The following is a 21363-nucleotide window of genomic DNA, read 5'->3' as shown; positions in this document are numbered from 1 at the left end:
CCTGCTCTGTCAATTCCTATTTTTTTCAAAAAAACTCAGTTACTTTGACACAGAGATGACACTCTCAACAAAAATGTTAAAGAAGAAAAAAATCAAAGCACTGTTTTATACAAGGCACTTACTAAATATGAAGTTTTTAATGATGTAAGAATGATGAGAGCTGTAGTAGAGTCCATATCTCTTCAGGTTAAGCTTTGACGTTAAATGTCTAAACAAAGATAAAGTCATCGTGAAAGGATCTTTTTCAGTTATTTTGGATCTGTTGCCAGGAAAAAACTAACTACTTTGATCATTTAAGTAGTATTTTATTTTTAGTATAATTAAATATCACAATTAAATGAAAAAGGAACTTGTACAATTAGATTATTTTTTTGTGTCAAACACTTTGGCATTTATGACTCAGGTTGTCGGACAGGCTCGAGACTTGTGGCTTTGAAACAGTGCAAAGACCAAACTTGTGACAAACAGACTGGCAAGCACGAGGGCCCCACTGGAATATACACATTTGCGTAGCAAAACAGCACTGTCATTGAGTCAACACTGCCATTTGCCAACACTGGGGTGTTGAGAGCAGCTTTCCGCCAAAGCACGAGGTAATTTTTTCTCCAGGTATGAGGCTGCTGTAGGCACTCGGCTTCCAGCTCTGAGTATGTCGAAACCTACAGTCATTTTTCTTATCCCCAAGAGTCTGTCGGGTAAGTGAGAAAGGGTTTTAACGGGGCCACGGGGGAGTTTCTCATCATAGATGTCAAGTCAGTTCTCCCCCTCACCCTATAAAACCTCAGGACACTCACGCTGTATGCCCGTCAGAGAGAGGAGGGGCGACCCTTTAGCATTTTATGTCTGGGAGAAATATGAGGTTTGTCTGGGTTGGAAACTGAAACATGCCTGCTTGAAGGTGCCTGCATGTCACTACTATGTCTGAGGAGGAGAGTGAAGGGTGGAAGCTTCTCAGCTGAGGAGGTGACACAGCAGTGAGTTCTTTGAAGTGGCATGCCAACCTCATTTTCTCACACATACACATCCTCTGAGACTAGACAAGAAGCTGAATGACCTGTCCCAGACAGAAGATGTAGCAAAAGTGAGAGGCCACACATTACCTCAGTAAGAAACGTGATCAAATGGAAACCCTTTTTTTTTTTTTTTTAACATGTACAGCACAACTGTCTTATGCTTCATGTGTCCTGGAAGTCTGATCACACTTTACTGTCAGGCATAGCTCTTGGTATATGTGGGGGATGTGGTTACTTTGATTTTTCTATTCGTTGCTGATTTTTTGAAAAACATGTTTTCATCCTAGAAACAATTTCCTCATTGAATCTGAGAAAGTTGATGCATATCAGCGTACGCCTTTGAAACAAAAGTTCTTACCTTTTCATGTAAGAACATTTTACTGTTACAGACTAGAGTTGGCCTCAATGACAGAGATATATGTTTGTCTCTTCTTTTTTTTTAAGTCTGTATTTGACAAAAATAACAGACATAATATCCTCTATAAAGCAAAGCTTTAAAAGAGACGCTCATTATGCAAACTCTTGTCAAACAGTCAGAAACATCTATTATGTGACAAATATTCTCTACACCATATTTAGGAAGTACCCAGAGTGCTGCTTGTTAAGCAATAATATAGATGACTTCTTTTTTGAGTGGTTACTTCTGTTTACATATTTTGTTTCACCCGCGTCCTTTTCCTGTAAACGGCGGAAATTAAACTAAAAGTTGCGCGCTAAACCTAGACGAGAGGAAAAATCTGTGCAACACCCGCCTCAGGTTTGACTTGTGCAGTGATGATACACATCACAGCATACATTACAAAGACTGTGTCACTGTTCCAAAGTAGTGATTCTAAAAATGTACATTCCTATATGCTGATGACACTTCGATCTAATCTAATCCTGTAATTGACTCACCCCATGTGCGTATATAACTCTTCTCACACTTCACCTTTTCATGCAAGATTATGCATCAGGATCTTTTTTGACAACTATTGCAATTTCTAATTTCCTTTTCATGTGGGTGTCTTTTTTTATGACTAACATGTACAGTGACTATTTCTATTATACACATGCTAACAGCTACAGGAAAATATAATAAAAACAAGGAAAAATAACATTTATAATTCTCTTTTCTTAATTAAAGAAAAGGCACACATCATCATACTAAGGGTTATTATGAAATCTATAGAGAGGCTAGCACTGTGGGGGTTAGAAATGTGGCTCTGAACATGTCTCTATTAAGTTTTCATGTGGACAGAAGAATTTTTCACTGCATTTTACTGTAAATAAATACCCCAGCCTTCTCTCTCTATTTATTTCTCTATGTATTTATTTGTTTATTTTGACAGGGACGGTGTACAGCCAATTAGCTGTACCAGAGGTAGCTATAAGCTAATTTACATCTGTAGTCCCTGAGAGTTAACTTTTCACTCCACCTCATGTGAGGCCATTCAGAAAAACTACAAATACTTTTGACTACCTTCAGATGTTGGACAACATTTAGCACAAACTAGATCTGTCCAAGCATAAAGTTATTAACATCTTTTTTGATGACATAAAGTAAACTTATTATTTGTTGAGAGTTATCGGGAGATATGTTATTGCTAGGATACATAGCTTTGTTTTCCAAAGTTGCCACAAAATATATATTTTTTAAATATTAAATATATATAAGTTTTTTTTTTTTTAAATACATATTTTTTTCCTTTTTTGTGTACATCGCTTTGGATAAAAGCGTCTGCTAAGCGAATTGTAGAATTGTACATGTAGTCCAAGTTTAGCCCCCTCTAGTTTGGACATGCACACCAAGTCTTGACCTGGGACTAGCAGACTAATACTGTAGGCCTCAATAAACAGACCTTTTGGTTATGGGGAATTTGAGATATCTTTACTATCAAGTGGAAAGTGTTGTTACCACTGTTGACTATTTATTGTACTCATTATGAACAGTGATTTGACATTTAGCCTCAGAAGCTAAACTGTTAATGATCAATTAGTTGAAGGTAATAAAGATCAGCTTTGTCCTCCATGTTTTTCTCACCTCTTAACCATTCACCTCTGAAGAGAAGCACCTTGTATCTCCATGACAGCTAGTCATGATCTGAATAGTCCATATTGGTTATGTGATTAATCCTCAAGGAAACAGCATGCAACATTATTTGAGATATAATAGTCATGCTTCATTGGCTAACAGTTGTCAATTATACTTTTTGAATAATGGTAGTCATTGCTGGAGTAATACTACCAGATCATCCCACGGTACTTAGCATGTGGCTGATGAAGTAGTTTCGGCGCAGAGACCTGAGTCAAGACCGTAAATCAGTCAAGTCAGGAACACTTTGCTGTCAGAGTAGCACACACACCGGTTTGCAATATGTACTACATTCAGTATATACAGATGGTTAAATAGGATGCAGAACATATAGGTTTGTGTCTTTTCTGTTAATGCATTAATTCCACTTCATGACAAATTCCCTCTCTGAAAAGAAAGTGATAAAACTCTCAATGCAGGTAATATTTATTTTGTTTAACTTCTCTATTATACTGTTTTATGATTTCTGATGATGCATGATGTGTGGAAGTGAGATTGCTTATGCATGCATGTGATAGGGTGTCTGCAAGTGTGTGCATATGGCATGAGGGTGAAGCTGGCTAGTTACAGTTACTGTAAGTAAAGGTATAGCAGGGCTGCTGGTAAGTGATCAAATGGGTCATGTTTGAGGTTAGTGCATCAGCCTGTTGACTTTACACTCGAGTGGTTCCCCACATAAAGACTGCAGCACTGCAGGATGTTATATGTTTTTACACATTCTACACATTCCTAAATGATGGTACAGTAAGAATACACGATCTGTAGCAGCCATATAAGGAGTCAAATGAGTAATTTATTTTAAAAACAATAAACAGCATAAATACAAAAAATACATAATTTAAGATGTTTGATACAAAAATAAATATTCTCTTCAGTGACAGTTTGTAGGACTTTTGTTGGACTCAATATGGTCAACACAGAAAAAATTGTCCCCAGGACAAAAAAGTAAAACAATTGTCAGACCAACAGAACTCAGTTCAACATGAAATAAGTAAATCAACAGCAATGAAAATAACGGACTGTCTGCACAAGAGTGCATGATTTAGTTGACTATTTTTCTTATTCCTCAGAGGAACAAGGTCACATTTTGATCAGGGTCATCAACACTTCATGAAGAGGTCTCGAGGTTTCTGTGTCGTTTAGAAGCCAGGTATGCTTCAATGTAGTTAAACAGCAGGTCCAGCTCCCCCATGGCCTTATACAGACCTTTACTCTCCATCTGTGGACACACATGTTTCAGATTATTCACATATCCCCATACACATCTAAAATCTACATCTTTCACCATAAAGGATGACGTTGTGGAACTTACCTGAGTGTACGTAGAGTTCAGATGTTTGATGTCAAACTGTGTCTTGCATGAGAAGTAATGTCTCTGTAAGAGGAAAATCAGACAGCTTTAATATATTTCACAGGATCAACCTTTTGCCTCACCCTCCCTAAAGTTTCATTTGGGATTTGTGTCATAGCAGAGGTTATAACAGGGTAAGGAAACTGGTGCACGGTTTTGCAAGCTGCTGTAGTTTATGTACCACTGACTAATGCAATATTATGGGGAACTCGTTTGCACTCTGTCTGCAGTGGTCTGCCATTGACCTCATGGGAATATTTTGACACTTTTTGGAAGAAGTCCAATCCAGAGCAATGGCTTCAGTGATCTGGCTGTGGAAAACCTTAGCTAGAGTTTAACATTTTAAATTAAAGTCTGTTTGGACCAAAAGAAGCCAATGTTGTTGTTGTTTTTTTAAATTCGGATTTTATTTTTTTAACTTGAAGGTCCCATTTCAATTTATACAGATCATTTCCTTTCTAAATATTCTAGAGTTTAACGATTTTACTCGAGGACAACAAAAATCGTCTTGTCACCAAATGAAACGTGGACAAATACACGGATCTAACTCTACTACTGCGCGTATTGACATCTTTAACCTCCCGTAGGAGTAAACACGTGTTTCGGCTACTTACACATTTCGTGACATCACCCTTGAGAGCGTCGAAGATCTGCTGTATCGACTCCATGTGCGGCTTCAAGCCCCTGGTCTCGTCTGTCACTCCGGCCAGAGCTGTGGGCAGAACCGTGCCGAGATAAAAGTCCAGGATGCTGTTTATGGCGTGACAGGCGAACTCGCTCTGACAGGGGAGGAGGAAGAAACCAACCAGATTATTTAATGTCCTTTAACCCTTTAGTGTCTCACTAAAGGCTCATCTAATTCAAGCTGAAAAGTATCTACTTGGCTCCAGTATTGTTTGTTTCTTACTTTGAAAGAGTCCTCCACGCTCTGGTCCAGCAGCGCTTCGTCGAGATCGTCGTTTGCTTCCTAAAACAGAGAAATGTCAGGCTCAGTATGATGTGACGCTGACAGAGCAGTGGTGACATGCAGCATCACATGCAGGCCATATGATGCTGCACTTTGGTAAATATTTTTCAGTTTTACTCACAAAGAAATCTCGGATCTGTGAGTAGTCCTGTCGGAGCTTCCTTAGCCGGACAGGGAAGTTCTCCACGAAACGACAGCACTGGTTATTGCACATGGGACTGCAAGACATAGTGCTGAAGAAAGACAGAAGGAGCAAAATGGACAGGAGGAGAGACCGAGGAGTCATAGTTGCTGAAGTCTTCAGATGAGAGGAGCCTACAGTTCCTTGGTGAAGATGCTGCTGCAGGATTCTTGTGGAGATAAGTGCACATATTTTGGGCTCATGTGGTGTCTCCATTTATAGCCAAATTGGGACAGATATCTATAAGGGAGGAGACTGCAGAGAAATGGTTAAACATGCTTGTTACATGTGGGGGATTTTTTTTTCCAGAGTCATGCATATGGGGCTGCTCCTCCCATGAGGCTGATATTATTGATAGATCTCACCATCTTTTACTCTCAAGGAAATAATTATAACGCAGCATCAGTGGAATTTTGTTATGATGTCATTTATTTTTATTTTTTTTAAATGTGCATTTATGTCTGTTAACTCACCAAAATATTATGCATTAAATACATGTTTTATTTCTGCATTTTATTACTCATATTACTATCATTTTTGTACTATTTCTTGTATTTATATTATCAAATCAAATCAAGTTTATTTGTATAGCACATTTAAAAACAGCTTCATCTGACCAAAGTGCTTTACAGGCAATGCGTAAAAGCAAGAAATAAAAAATGTATTTATACATATGCACATACACATATATATATATATACACATATACACGTACATATACATACACATAATACACACACAAACATATATACATGCAGCATACATACATATCACAAACACATACATACCCTCATACCTACATGCACATGCATACATACAGATACATACCTAAGCTAAATATATGGGATCTGTTTCAACTTGTTTTAAATGCCAGGGAAAAGAGGTGAGTTTTGATTTGAATGGATTTAACGCGTTGATTTGTCTGATGGAGGGAAGCAGTTGATTCCACAGACGGGGGCCAGCCCATATTAGTATGACAACTACAGCCAGAAGTTCCATATCAGATTCATTGCCCTTATTCACTGAACTAGATTAGATATAGTCATCCTAATAGATTCTTAGGCGCAAAAGTTTCTGTGAATTTACGTGAAGTGCAATGAATCACGTTTTATTATTCCTCGTATGCATAATAACAGAGACAATAGTACCACCTAGGTGGAAATGATATGCAGTTGTGGTTTGAATTTGACGACACTTTGGATTCCCTGTGTCAGACATGCGTAATATGACTGACAACAATGGCTACAGCTGACTTTACTCATCTCTGCTGGTAGCTCTCGGTAGGTGCTCTCAGTAGGTGTCTTCCTGTGTCATGAGGTTTACATATAAACAGCATATTTACAGGATAAACTGCATAGAGAAGTAGTTTGGGACTCGTAAGGGGTGTTTTCCCTTCAGTACTTTTCTGTTATGGAATGTCCACTTAACCCATTTTTGTTTGGCAACACTGGTATTTTGAAAGTATTACATTTAGAATCATTCCCGACGTGATGTTTTGCACATGATGAAGACTTTACAATCCGTACAAATAAAATTCAGGACGATCAGTCATGGGCCAAGAAGTTGAAGTTCATTTACTGGATGAAGCTTTTATCATGCTGAGGATGACACAGTGTTCTCTTTATTAAAGTTAATCATTTACATAAAAAGCTTATAGACGTAAAAGAAAAGCATAAAATACAATAAACTGTAAGATGTTTTTTATTCAATCATGTGTCATGATCTGATGATAAGAATTTCATTATTCATCATTAGCTATCTATAACACATGACAGGCATTTTTCTCATATTCACCATTGCAACAAATCATTTTTTTTATTATTATTGCTTTGTAACATCATGCTCTTTTGAATGCAACATTCATTCTTTCAAGGTTGTCTTTATTATCCCTGCGAGAGGGCAATTTGTTTTGCAGTCAGCAGTAAAAACACACACATACATACAGCCCAAAATGAGCAAACAACATAGAAAGGACAGTAAATAAATACAGTAGATAAGAAACACAACACACAGTTAGTGGTTTAAGAAGGTGATGGCAGCAGGAACAAATTAGTTTCTCAACCTCTTTGTCCTGCATGCTGGCAGGCTGAATCTGTGGCCTGACGGCAGCAACTTAAAATCCTTGGACAAAGGATGACTTTGATCTGCCAAGATTGACTGAGCTTTCTTAAGACACTTTGTTTTATATAAATAAGAAAGGTCAGAAAGGGACGATCCTGTGATTCTGACACACAGTTTAAAAATGCTCTGTATTTTGTTGCGGTTTTTGATGCCGAATGATCCGTATCAGGTACCATGCAGAATGTTAAAACTGATTCAATAAAACAGGAATAAAACATCTTCATAAAAGTGCTATCAATGTTCAAATTCCTAATCTTCCTCAGAAAGTGCACACGCTGATAAGTTTCTTTGCAGACAGCTTCAGTTTGGAGCTCGAAGGTGAGTTTGTCATCGATGATGGTCCCCAGGTTCTTGTATTGGTGCACCACCTCACAGCCTGGTTGTTAATAAAAACAGGAGAAATGACAGAGGGATTTTTTCCTGAAATCTACTGTTATTTCTTTAGTCTTTAGGACATTCATGTCCAGGAAGGATGACCTGCACCAGTCTGTGAATTCACTCACATAAGGGCCTTTAGTTTCTATTTAACAAAAACTCCCTTCATGCTGCATATCCATTCATACTGTGATTTTTGTGTTAATCAAACAATGACGCCTCCTGCCCTTCATTCTCTGAGAGACGTTATATACATAGATTATTTCTACATGCCAAAACCTGTGACACACAACAAAGTGTACAATAATTCAAATTGTTTTACATAAACTCAGTACATTTTCAAGCTATAATTAAATTTGCTTCTCTTTTTAGAGTTTGCAGAAGTATATAATTCAGAGAGAAGAAGCATCAAGTTATTGTTTCTCGTAATACTGTCATGCCCTTTTGAACGTGACACTTAAATGTGTTGATGTAGAGGATCCATGTATCAGTGAGTGTAGATTGATAAGGTATCTGATCAGTGTCAGCTCTACCAGGAACCAGTCCCCTTCGTGTGCACATATTAAATCAGTCCAATCTTGACTTTAATCACTTTGTCTGAGTAATACACAGCAAAGCGTCATCTGCTTTTGAGATGATCATGTGCTAGTGTGGTGATGCAGTCTTGCCAGCTCATCCTCGAAACTCACCGTCTGAGGTTGTCAACAGCGATCAGAGCCTGCAGTCAGAGATGCTGCACCTAAGCGTGAATTACAATGCACTGAAAGAAATCAAAAAATTCAAGTCAAAAAAATTGTTTTGGTGGGGTGATGGTGGCCTCGCCTTCCCCACATGTCATTCCTCACTCTCTCTACCCAATGTCCTACTCTGTCCTGTGTCCTCTCAGGTAAAGACATAAAAGCCCAAATAATAATCTTTCAAAAAGATTGTTTTGCGGCACCATTGGCCGAGTGGTAAATTTTCACTGTAGGGCTGTAGTCCTACAAGTGTCATGTCTATCTTCTTTTAAAAACACATTTTTATGGTAAGGCCTTCTTATAATCCTTGTTTCATCCATGATGTTTTATTTGTTTTACTGTTAACTTTAGCCAATCTCTGTCTCGGTTGTTTCTCTTTTCTCTGTTCGTTGGATGATTGCTGCACTGTTGTTTTATTTTTCATGCTTTTTTAATAGGGTTTTATTGTTGTGTATTTGACTGTTGGGATTTTTCTTTTTTCTGTAAAGCACTTTGTGACGTTTGTTTTGATAAGTGCTTTATAAATAAACTTTATTATTATTATTATTATAAGTGGCCCGTGCTCTAATCCGACCTGTGGTTCTTTTCCCCGCATGTCATTCCCCACTCACTCTCCCGCTCAATTTCTGACTTTAATCCACTGTCCTGTCGCTCCAATCAAGGAACGAAAAAGCCCAAAAATAAATATGAAAAAGAGATATTGTTTTTGTTTCTACAAGCACTTTGCTTCATCATCTTGTCTTCGTTCGGCTTTGCAAGATGAGCTGCAAAATGTGCCTTAACACATTTCTTTCACTTGCGTCTTTAGAGGAAATCTGTCTGTCTCAGCAAACAGGTTCACTGCATTATTCTTTCACTTTTACACAAGCTGTCTGCCTGATGTTTTTCTTTGTGTACATAGGTATAGCTTCATCCCTGAACATTTTTTTCAGTTTCTGTTTATGTCATGTATATATATATATATATATATATATATATATATATATATATATAGTAGATTCATTTCAGTTAAACATTCAAGCTGTAGCTTTTTAGAGTTTTGCAATAAGGTTAAAAAAGAGGAAACTATCAGAGATGTTCATGAAGTGAACAAATGTCCAAAGGATATTACAACAGGGTGACAGCGCCCTTCCCTATCACTCACAAAGACTCAACCATGCATCACAGCGGATATTAGGTGGGCGGAAGCCCATTATGAGGATTGAGCATACCGGAAGAGCAAAAATTCTTGTTTCCTGAGTATGACAGAGAACATTCTTCTTTGTAGCCAGACTTCATCTCAGTTCACCTATAGGGCAAATGTGAACTATCTTCTGGTTGGCATGTCACTTCACCCTGTAGATCTGATTAACTGCATGTCTGTGCTAGGACCTTAAACTGAAACCTGCACATTTAAAATATTACTTGTGAATTTTAAGTCCAATAAGTTCAAAAGAGTATTTCTCAGAAACCTTATAACTTCTGCAGACGTGAGCAGGCTACAGTAGATGAATGCATCGTCATGAACCTGAAACTAAAGTAGCATTGCCATTCTGCTGGCCAAGCATCTTTTGAGGAGGAGATGAAACTTCAACACTTCCTTTGTACACTGTTTAAAATTTGACCTGGAAATTGTCAGTTATGTAAGATTAAAAACTCCTCAGCTTGATTGATACACTAATAAAATGATTGCTTGCTGCCAAAATTATGAAACTTAATTCGCCAAACTGTTTTGATTCACGGTCAGATGCAAGTGCGCAAGTGCCTGCGTGCGTATGGCTTCACCCATGTACGCCGCTGATGGTGTTAACCGCATTTATGTAAGCAGTCTTCCTTTGACAAGTCATACTTTCCTATAGTGTTTGTACATCTGTATGCTGAATTGGTGAAAGTAAAAAATAACAGTTTCTTAATGCAATTTGCATGATGAATCATAGTTTCACTGTTTTTTTATTTCACTGTTTTTTGGACCTAAAGCTTCTGAATGTGAAGTTAAAACAAATATAGTGTGTGCAGAACTATTTAGAGATATATTCCTGTATGGGAAAACGTACATCTTTTACAGAACAACTTATAAAGTATGATTGGTATTACATGTTTCATATTTAGCTGAAATACTACACCAAAGATTTCTGTCTGTAGGTTTCTTCTCATCATGACCTCTGACCCACAAGACCCCAAGAGAACCATGTCCAGGTTTAAGCAGAACAGACCCACAAGACCCCAAGAGAACCATGTCCAGGTTTAAGCAGAACAGACCCACAAGACCCCCAGAGAACCATGTCCAGGTTTAAGCAGAACAGACCCACAAGACCCCAAGAGAACCATGTCCAGGTTTAAGCAGAACAGACCCACAAGACCCCAAGAGAACCATGTCCAGGTTTAAGCAGAACAGACCCACAAGACCCCCAGAGAACCATGTCCAGGTTTAAGCAGAACAGACCCACAAGACCCCAAGAGAACCATGTCCAGGTTTAAGCAGAACAGACCCACAAGACCCCCAGAGAACCATGTCCAGGTTTAAGCAGAACAGACCCACAAGACCCCCAGAGAACCATGTCCAGGTTTAAGCAGAACAGACCCACAAGACCCCAAGAGAACCATGTCCAGGTTTAAGCAGAACGGCGCGGGAATTTCAAGTGCTGCCTTTTGGTTTGCGTTCATTTTGGCACCCACCTGTGGACAAATTGGTCCCTCTTGTCCCTGCTGATTTTGTCTGGAAAGTCGTGTTTCTTTGAATGTAGCATTTAATCAGCCATGTTAACTGATGAAACATTTACCTCAACAAGATTATTTGGTGTGGGATAAAAAGTCTGTCTGCTGTAAATCACTTTGCCTGATACCCGGCGACAGTAGGCTCATATATTAAGAAACAAATATAAAGAAATAGTTGATCCTCATGCTGATAGTCTGGTTTGCTTTTGTTGGTCATAAAGAGGCATCACTGTGAATTTCAGTATGTTCCATAATCAGATAGAAACTCCTCACAGGAGTCTTAAATGAAGGTGGATTTATTTTGATCTATTTAATGTAAAGAATGATTATACAGTTTTATAATTAGGACATTGTATTCTTTATTTTTAATCTGATCATACCTTCACGTCTGTTACTTTCTCTGCTTCCGAAGACACACAGATCTGTGTTATGGATTAAAGAGTTTATGTTCTTTATAAGAGTTTATTTATTATTGTAGATGCTAAGAGACTTGGCAGCTGATAGTCCTCGCACAAACTGAAAATCCATGATCCATGTACAAAAAGTTGATGTTCATACAGAGGGAGAGCTTCCTTCAAAACAGAAAAACAGAAAACAGAGCAGTCTATAATACACTACATAATCAATACATCCTGTATGCTTATTTTGCCACACTTATTACTGTTGTTACTGTTGAATAATAGGTTGGAGGATCTCACTTTTTTTTCATCCAGAAAATATCAGCATACCTGTGATTTAACTTTCAAGATCTTGCAATCTCAATTTTCCTGGAAATGTGAACTTAACTATTGGGCGTTTTTAACTGTTTTTAAAAAAAGTGTCAATTTAGTGTCTCCTTGTAACCTACCAAAAGTCCACCCACAAGACCATTAGCTAGAAGATTGACTTTTTTCCATGAAGAAATGGCAGTCCACAGAGAGAAAGGGCTTTGTTTGAACCTTTCCCAGAAAACGTTTCACAGGGAGAAGTGCATGAGCAGTTAAAAGGAATCAGGAAGAAATGTTTGTTCAGAGAATACTTCACAATTTACAGATCAAGATCAGCAAAAAGGAAAGTCTTATGGTTAAGTCATCCTGAACTGACAGAAAGAACACAAAAGGAAAGGTACTGTAGCTGCTTTAATGTCCTGAGATGATGATTACACTGGATTAACAGAATATGGTTACTTTAAAGTCTTATGGGTACTCTTAGACCTACATCAAATCCAGATACATGTGGTTTCCATTAGTATGAATGTTACACCTTCTCTTTGAAGGTTGAATTGAATGACAGGTGATAAAACCACAATATTCTATTTATATAGCAAATTTCTTAACAAGGTATAAAGGTACTCAAGATCAAAAAGTTAAAACAGCAATTAGATTGACAACATCAATTTCTTACGAAACATTTGTGAATTGGAAAAGACATTTCTATAACTGTTTGAAACTGAGTTATTTATTTCAAAGGTTAAATAGCTCTTCAGCACCCTCTGCAGGCCACGGTGGGAACATTTTTTTTTTTAAATACAGCCAGCTTGAATTTGCTATGCTTCATACCTGATAAAGTCTAGTTTCCCGTGTCTCATCCTCACAGAGCTCATCACATTTATTGATCAAATATAGTTTCTACTTTTAATGTAGGCACATTCTTGGGACAGGAAACATAGGATAGACTTTCTCTACCTTGGGGGTCCCGACCCAATTTGGGGTCCCAAGGAATTCAAATGGAGTTTTCCTGAAATTCTTTTTTATTGATCAATAAAAAATGTATTGTAGTACTTTATAAAATTTTGCCTTCTGTGTCGATTTTAATTATGATTTATTTGTCAAATCCCCTCATATTATACTATTCTAAATAGCTTAAGCGGTCTTCTATACTATAGAGAAGAAAACAGAGAGAATTATTAAACACAGGACAGATGGCTCTTCCTCAAACAAATATTGACCCTAAACAAAAATTTCCCTGGGACTACTGGCAAAGTGGGACACCTGTAATTGGTAAACTGGGATACTTAAATCACATTAAGTTTTTTCAATTAAAAACACAATAATAATATCAATAACAACAATTATCACTTTTTAAATAATTTAATCTAAACATTTAAATAATGAACATTCATAAAAATATCATAGATCATTAATTACACATGCTAAATTTAATTGCAAACACAGGCACAAAACAGTCATCAGACTATAGGCGAACATAAACATCTAGAGTGGAGTCAAAGGAAGCAAAGTAGAAAAGTGAGAAAACATGTAGACCAAGCCAGGATCTGACTGAACAACTAATTCATTGTTAGGTTTGATAGGACACACCAGCGGAAAAGCCTGAGTCAAAATTATTGTTACTGTGTTTGATAGCCTGAGTCACTTATCAAAACAACCATGGCATCCTGGCATTTTGTTTTATTTTGATTTATTTATCTCCTTTCTCTTCTGCTTCATTGCCCTTCTAATTTCTACCATTGGATTCTGAAAAAAAAAAATTATCATAGTAAGCATTAGTATGTCATCCTGAAGTTGGTAAATTGACTATGTTAACTATAGCCTATAGCTATTTATTTTTATATCTGTATGCTACTTTTGCATGTTACCAGTTAGCAATTAGCATTAAAGTAAGTACACATTTCAGTAAATCCTTGGTTAAACACCTAGCTAGCTAGCTAATTTTATGAGGATATGTTAAAAAGGAACTACATTTCCCAATTAAAATGACTTGAATGGCTGTCCCACTTTACCAATATTGCACTGTCCCACTTTGCCAATAGTGTATTGGTGAAGTGGGACAGTGTCAAAATTGCCCAAAAAAATAAAATAAATTACATTTTGTTTTATTTTGATTCATCATTATATTCCATACAATATATATCAAAATGAAAAGCTATCCATTTGTTTTTTTACTTTTAAGACCTTAACATCATCCATCTCAAAATGCTATATCATTGCGCTTTCCATTGCTGGTTCACTGCTAGCTTGTTGAATATGGTGTGCCACGCCCCAGGAAGGGATGTCATACCCACAGAAACTTTATTTTTTCATCACATGTCACTTTGAAAGAGTCCTCCACGCTCTGGTCCAGCAGCGCTTCGTCGAGATCGTCGTTTGCTTCCTAAAACAGAGAAATGTCAGGCTCAGTATGATGTGACGCTGACAGAGCAGTGGTGACATGCAGCATCACATGCAGGCCATATGATGCTGCACTTTGGTAAATATTTTTCAGTTTTACTCACAAAGAAATCTCGGATCTGTGAGTAGTCCTGTCGGAGCTTCCTTAGCCGGACAGGGAAGTTCTCCACGAAATGACAGCACTGGTTATTGCACATGGGACTGCAAGACATAGTGCTGAAGAAAGACAGAAGGAGCAAAATGGACAGGAGGAGAGACCGAGGAGTCATAGTTGCTGAAGTCTTCAGATGAGAGGAGCCTACAGTTCCTTGGTGAAGATGCTGCTGCAGGATTCTTGTGGAGATAAGTGCACATATTTTGGGCTCATGTGGTGTCTCCATTTATAGCCAAATTGGGACAGATATCTATAAGGGAGGAGACTGCAGAGAAATGGTTAAACATGCTTGTTACATGTGGGGGATTTTTTTTTCCAGAGTCATGCATATGGGCATTTCTATCTCTGTCCACAATAATATTCACATAAAGGGCCTTAATGTGGTCTAAAAAGAATGTTTACTTGCAACACAATAGAAAAACTATAACATGATTGAAAACAAATAAATGTAAAAAAAAAAAAAAAAAAAAAAAAAGCTGTATGTGTCACCAGAGTTTTGTGAAGTTAAAGTTGGTAATGAGCCATCCCAGGTTGGGAACTACTGTGTTAGAATGTCAAAGGAAAATCATTTAGTTGCACACAATCAACACATGCACACATAATGCACACATCTGACACTCATTTGAGCATTTAATGTAAGTTTCTCCACATACTTGAGACAGTTTCATTCCACCATCTAAAGAGATTTGAGGTTTTTAGCTGCTTCATAAAGGGAATGTTTCCATGAAAGACAAAATATACACCATGCCTTCTCTTCCCCTTTTTCAAGAACTTGATGATGCCATTGTGAATGCTGCTGAGGTTGCGTATCACTGACTAATGCAAAATTGGGATCTGTCCTATGAGTCAACACTGAAAGCTTCTTTCTTTTTCCTTACATCAGAAAATGCAGGGGAATGTTTTTCAACTTTTTAGAGTCCTTTCCAAAAATATACTTTTTACTTGTATATTTTATTTTAACTTAAACATTGTGGTACATATAATGATAAAACTTAATTCGCCAAACTGTTTTGATTCACGGTCAGATGCAAGTGCCTGCGTGCGTATGGCTTCACCCATGTACGCCGCTGATGGTGTTAACCGCATTTATGTAAGCAGTCTTCCTTTGACAAGTCATACTTTCCTATAGTGTTTGTACATCTGTATGCTGAATTGGTGAAAGTAAAAAATAACAGTTTCTTAATGCAATTTGCATGATGAATCATAGTTTCACTGGTTCAAGTTAAGGTTTGGAAGAGGCGTAAAAAAGTCTGACATATACATAAAGCCTGTAAATGGATGAGAATTTCATTTTTGTACACTGCATTTATTGCTTATGTTGCTTATGTGGTTTTTTTTTGTTCAAATTTTTGTCTAGCCTTTTTTCAAAATACACATCCTTAATTTTCAACCTGTAGGTTAGCTTTTCTGTCACAAGGTCATCATCTATAACCCTTTTCACACATACAGAAGTCTCCTGAAAATTTGGCTACCCGGAGGTTCTTTAGGCTATGTGTGAACGCAAACAGACACATTTTTCGCGTGGACTTTACCCGGAGTTTCTCCTCCAGACCCCTAGTATTTTTTCCGCAGAAAATCCGAGTGAGCTGATGTCTGAACGCGGCCGAATATACTCCGGAGATTTCAACTTGAGCCAATGGAAAGAGAATGACGTTTATATACAGTAACTGTATAAAGTGTCTGCACGCGACCACTACGATCTCTGTGCACGTAATTAAACGTCTGCATTCTGTCTTCTGTTCATCAGTATGTTGTTCTCCTCTCTTTTGTGGATGTTGTCATTCCATTGGATTACACATAGCATTGATATAAAGGTAAATATTCTCATTATAACGTCGTGTAGCGGACTCTGTTGCTTCGGCCGCTACTTCCTCGTTGTTTATTTACGTCACGTCTTACGTCGGGAAACCCCCCAGCCCCCTCCCCTCTGACAGGGAAAGTCCCCCGCTGTGAGGAGCATATGTGAACGACTAGTTCGGGAGAATCTCCGGAGAAGTCCTCTTGTAAATATCTAGATATTATCTGGAGTGCATATGTGAAAACGACTTATGACGTACCGTCATTGTTTTGTGGTTTGGATCATCAGTCTTAAGCCAGTTCTTAGATTTGGTCTCCTTTCCAGCTGCGAGGAGAATCTTTACCAAGTATTCTCCTGAATGCACAGTTCCTTCCAATAATCCCAGGTATAAAAGAAGACACAATGGCTTTCATTACCAAACACTTTGTTGAGAACAGAATGTATACAAGAGCATTTGCTTGGAATTACAGGGACTGCTTTAAGTTGGTTTGAATCCTACTTATCAGACCGATCTCAGTTTGTACATGTTAATGATGAGTCCTCTATGCACACTAAAGTTTGCCATGAAGTCCCACAAGGTTCAGTGCTTGGACCAATTCTTTTTACATTATATATGCTTCCTCTGGGAAATATTATGAGGAAACACTCCATACAGTTTCATTGTTATGCAGATGATACTCAGCTTTATGTATCAATGAAGCCCGATGGTACCAGTCAGTTATGTCAGCTAGAAACGTGCCTTAAGGACATTAGGACCTGGATGACCAGAAATTTTTTGCTACTTAACTCAGACAAGACTGAAGTTATTGTGCTAGGCCCTAAGAACCTCAGAGAGACTTTTTCTAGTGATGTGACTGTCCTTAATGACATCAGCCTGGCATCTAGCACCACTGTTAGGAATCTAGGAGTTATTTTTGATCAAGATATGTCTTTTAGCTCTCACATCAGTCAAGTTTCAAGAACAGCCTACTTTCACCTTCGTAATATATCCAAGATCAGGAATATCCTGTCGCAAAGTGATGCAGAAAAACTAGTTCATGCATTTGTTACCTCCAGACTGGATTATTGTAACTCTCTTTTGTCAGGGTGCTCTGGCAAATCTCTAAAGACTCTTCAACGGGTCCAGAATGCTGCAGCTCGTGTACTGACCAGAACCAGGAAATGGGACCACATTACTCCTGTCCTGGCTTCTCTGCACTGGCTCCCTATACAGTCTAGAATAGAATTCAAGATCCTTCTTCTCACCTACAAAGCTCTAAATGGCCAGGCACCATCTTATCTTAAGGAGCTACTAGTGCCGTACTGTCCCTTGAGAGCGTTGCGGTCCCGGAGTGCAGGCCTGCTGGTGGTACCTACAGTCTCCAAGTGTACTATGGGGGGTAAAGCCTTCAGTTATCGGGCTCCTCTCCTCTGGAACCGCCTTCCAGGCGGGGTCCGGGAGGCAGACACAGTCTGTATTTTTAAGATTAGACTTAAAACTTTCCTTTTTGATAAATCTTATAGTTAGGGCTGGTGCTGGTGTAGACCAGCTCTTAGTTATGCTGCTATAGGCTTAGACTACCGGGGGAACTGGCACCTTGAGCTCCTCTCTCTCTCTCTCTCTCTCTCTCTCTCTCTCTCTGCATATACAGTACATCATATTACTGCATGTATCTATCTATAAATCTCAGTCACTAACCACCTACTTTCCTGGGAGCTCTTGAGCTCTCCTAGGCTCCTCAAGATCGTCGGTTGACGGCTTGCCAGAACAACCCCCACCCCACCACTACCCCCTCCCCACCGGATCGTGGGTTGGCGGCCTGCCAGAACAACCCCCCACACCCCCTCCCCTCCCCACCGGATTGCTGATGGACAGTCTACCTCCCCCCACCCCCTTGCTCTCTATCCCTCTTCCTGCATCTTATCCCATCTCTCCCCCTATCCCTTTCCAAGCCCGGCGCAGTCTAGACCTGTGAAGACTGTTTCGTCATGAGCCGGGGATCCGGCTGAAGATTTCTGCCTTTTAATAAGGCAGTTTTTTCTTACCACTGTAACTTTTGCTGCTTTGCTAAAGTGCTCATGATGGATAGGCCGGATCTTTGTAACATAGCAATAAGTAAGGTCTTTTACCTGCTTTTTGTAACATAACAATGAGTAAGGTCTTTTTACCTGCTCTTTTGTAATGTTAACAGACAATGAGTAAGGTATTTTACCTGCTTCTTGTAAAGTGTCTCGAGATAACACTTGTTATGAGTTGACGCTATACAAATAAAAGTTGATTGATTGATTGATTGATTGATACTCTCACAGTCAAATTTAATCCTAGTAGTTTCAGAAAATGTGTACGTTTTTTTTTCTGTGTGGTTGCATAATCTCCAGAATAGTTTTTGAACATTCATCTGTTTAACTTTATTTTAAGTGTGATGAAGTACCTCATTTGATTCTTCCACATTAATTCTCTCCATCTCAGTGATTATGTCGTAGTTTGAATTGTTTTCCAAATATCAAACCACATCTTCTTTGGGGACATCCTCATTCAGCTTGCTTTCCCATTCAGCCTAGACACTCATTGTTGAATCATTTCTAGATTCCGTTATATTCGTAAGAGCCATTCCCCCTTTGTCTTTAGTTAGCTGAAATGTGGCAGTCTTTAACTTTTCAATAAAAATCTTGATAAGCTTATCCCATTTGATAAATTGAGCTTGTTGTATGTTGACGGTAGAGATATATCAAATGTTGCTATATGTTTGTTTTCACCGTCTTTGTCTTTCCTATTGGTGTTGATCTGTCCATAGTAACTTTGAAATAGCTTTGATAGGATTTTGGTGATGTTAATATCTAGGTATTTCATCTATTCTGCTTCTCATTTTATTCATTCATTTTAAGTTTTTGAACATACTGGGCTGAATCAGTCACTTAACATCATAGAGAAACAATCAACTGGCAGGTGAACACATTGTGGACAATCAGAGTCTGTTCAACACTGTCAGAATATAGGTATGAGATAATATAGCTTTGAGGAAGAAAGGAGGATACTGGGATAAGCGTCTTGTACACAAATCAAACAAAAAAAGACTGATCCAATCCGGCTCATTTGGAAAGAAATATCATACCCAATGAGAGGCTAATCGTTGTTCAGATCAATATCCATGTACACACTTGATACAATCATGTCTTCGTGGATTAAAACTATTCTTACTGCGGTGAAGTTAAAAGATTGGAAAGGGAAGATGAAGTGGTGTCTGTATGAAAGGAAGATCAATCAATCAATTTTTATTTGTATAGCTTCAACTCATAACAAGTGTTATCTCGAGACACTTTACAAGAAGCAGGTAAAAGACCTTACTCATTGTTATGTTACAAAAAGCAGGTAAAAGACCTTACTCCCCAAATATCCATTCTATAACTCAGACACAACTGTCTAAAATGTTCCCTGAGATCAAGTTCTTCCAGAGACCTCCTGGCTAAATCCAGCACCATCTTAATCCCTTCTGAATTTCCATATGTCCACAGCACAATTTGTCGATCTTTGATTTTTCATGCATATATTTTTCATATATCTTGTTTTCCCCCTTTCCATGCTCATCTTACACTCCATGATGGATATGCCGGGTCTTTGTAACGTAACAATAAGTAAGGTCTTTTACCTGCTTTTTGTAACATAACAATAAGTAAGGTCTTTTACGTGCTTTTTGTAACATAACAATGAGAAGGGAAGGTCTGCAATTGAAGTGGTTTTACATTGGTTTTGTTCCAGTTCTAGACATTGGTTGTTGTTTTTTTCTTTTTGCGTCCAGTTGAATAAATATTGTAATTGATTTGACAGATGGTAGTAGAGAAAGTTTGGTGCTTCGAGGCCGCCCTGTGACTTATGGTTCTGTAATGTTTTTAATAAAATTCTAGCTTTTTTGTTTTTCCAGTAAAATTGTGATGATAATGAGTCTATTGTTTTAAACCATTTGTCAGTGGGAGTGATGGGGAGCATTGAGAATAAATAATTAATCTGTGGTAGGGTTTTCATTTGAACTGTGGCGATTCGTCCAATGAGAGTGAGTGGTAGTTTGGTCCAGCTGTTATACTATTTTCAACTAACACATCGCCACGGAGGGAAGATAAATTGGCTATTGTAGCCAGGTAATGGTGAATGGAAGGTCATGATTGGTCCAATGTGGTGTCTTCCTATAGGTCAAAATGGATAAACTAGTGCAGAGCTAAAAGCGATGTTTTAAATCAAATGATGGATCTTTTTGGATGTTTTGTGTTTGGATTAAATCTTTTACTGGATTTGGATCATAGAGATGCTTGCTGATGCAAGACTGGAAGAGCACAGCAGACCTCGACAGTGAAATGAATCAGTTTTTGTTTGTCGGTGGTCTGACAGATGCGTAGATTGTGGCTGCTGTGTTGGTTGGATCTTGAAGTTGTTTACGCGGTCAGAAGTATGGCATGAATGATATACACAGAACAACAGTTGTTTAAATGACTTTAACATTTAGAAAACAGAGTCTGCTGGCAGGTAATACATGAAAAATGTTTCTGATCTTCACCACAGACAAATTTGTGTAATTTTGAGGTGTTTTTCATCACGGCTTCTTAACATTGCAAAAAGCGAATGTTTTTGTTGTTATGTGCGTTTAACCTACTTGCATGCCAATTGATGGGCATATGCACCGTGTTGAGACAAACTAAAGTCTACTCTGACTATGTGCAAAAACCTAAAGGAAGTCCACCATTTTAATTGAATTTCAAAATATGGAAATTTACAGGCTTCATACTTAAACCAACTCGTCATAGGTGTTTCATCTGATGAAC

At 38.1% G+C, this 21363-nt stretch overlaps 1 protein-coding gene across 1 annotated transcript; it reads right to left on the bottom strand.

Moving 5' to 3' along the window:
- Positions 1 to 3860: 3860 nt before the first annotated feature.
- Positions 3861 to 5804, bottom strand: il10 (interleukin 10). The gene is made up of 5 exons (XM_061041976.1): positions 5527 to 5804; positions 5346 to 5405; positions 5053 to 5217; positions 4400 to 4462; positions 3861 to 4306 (listed from the first exon to the last, which is right to left on the bottom strand). Exons 1-5 carry the CDS (start codon positions 5800 to 5802, stop codon positions 4196 to 4198), a joined length of 675 nt encoding a protein of 224 aa, XP_060897959.1. The 5' UTR covers positions 5803 to 5804; the 3' UTR covers positions 3861 to 4195.
- Positions 5805 to 21363: the final 15559 nt, after the last annotated feature.

Source organism: Labrus mixtus, chromosome 7 (genome assembly GCF_963584025.1).
Source record: "Labrus mixtus chromosome 7, fLabMix1.1, whole genome shotgun sequence".
In the NCBI taxonomy this organism is placed as follows: Eukaryota; Metazoa; Chordata; class Actinopteri; order Labriformes; family Labridae; genus Labrus; species Labrus mixtus.
This window is presented reverse-complemented; position numbering and strand designations above follow the sequence as displayed.

What these genes read in the sequence shown, in the direction of transcription:
- il10 (XM_061041976.1), bottom strand. Translation starts at nt 5,802, where the DNA reads ATGGAGACACCACATGAGCCCAAAATATGTGCACTTATCTCCACAAGA. An exon ending in GCGTGGAGGACTCTTTCAAA is followed by an intron (nt 5,218 to 5,345) that starts GTAAGAAACAAA and finishes CTCCCCTGTCAG; the next exon opens with AGCGAGTTCGCCTGTCACGC. An exon ending in AGGGTGATGTCACGAAATGT is followed by an intron (nt 4,463 to 5,052) that starts GTAAGTAGCCGA and finishes TTCCTCTTACAG; the next exon opens with AGACATTACTTCTCATGCAA.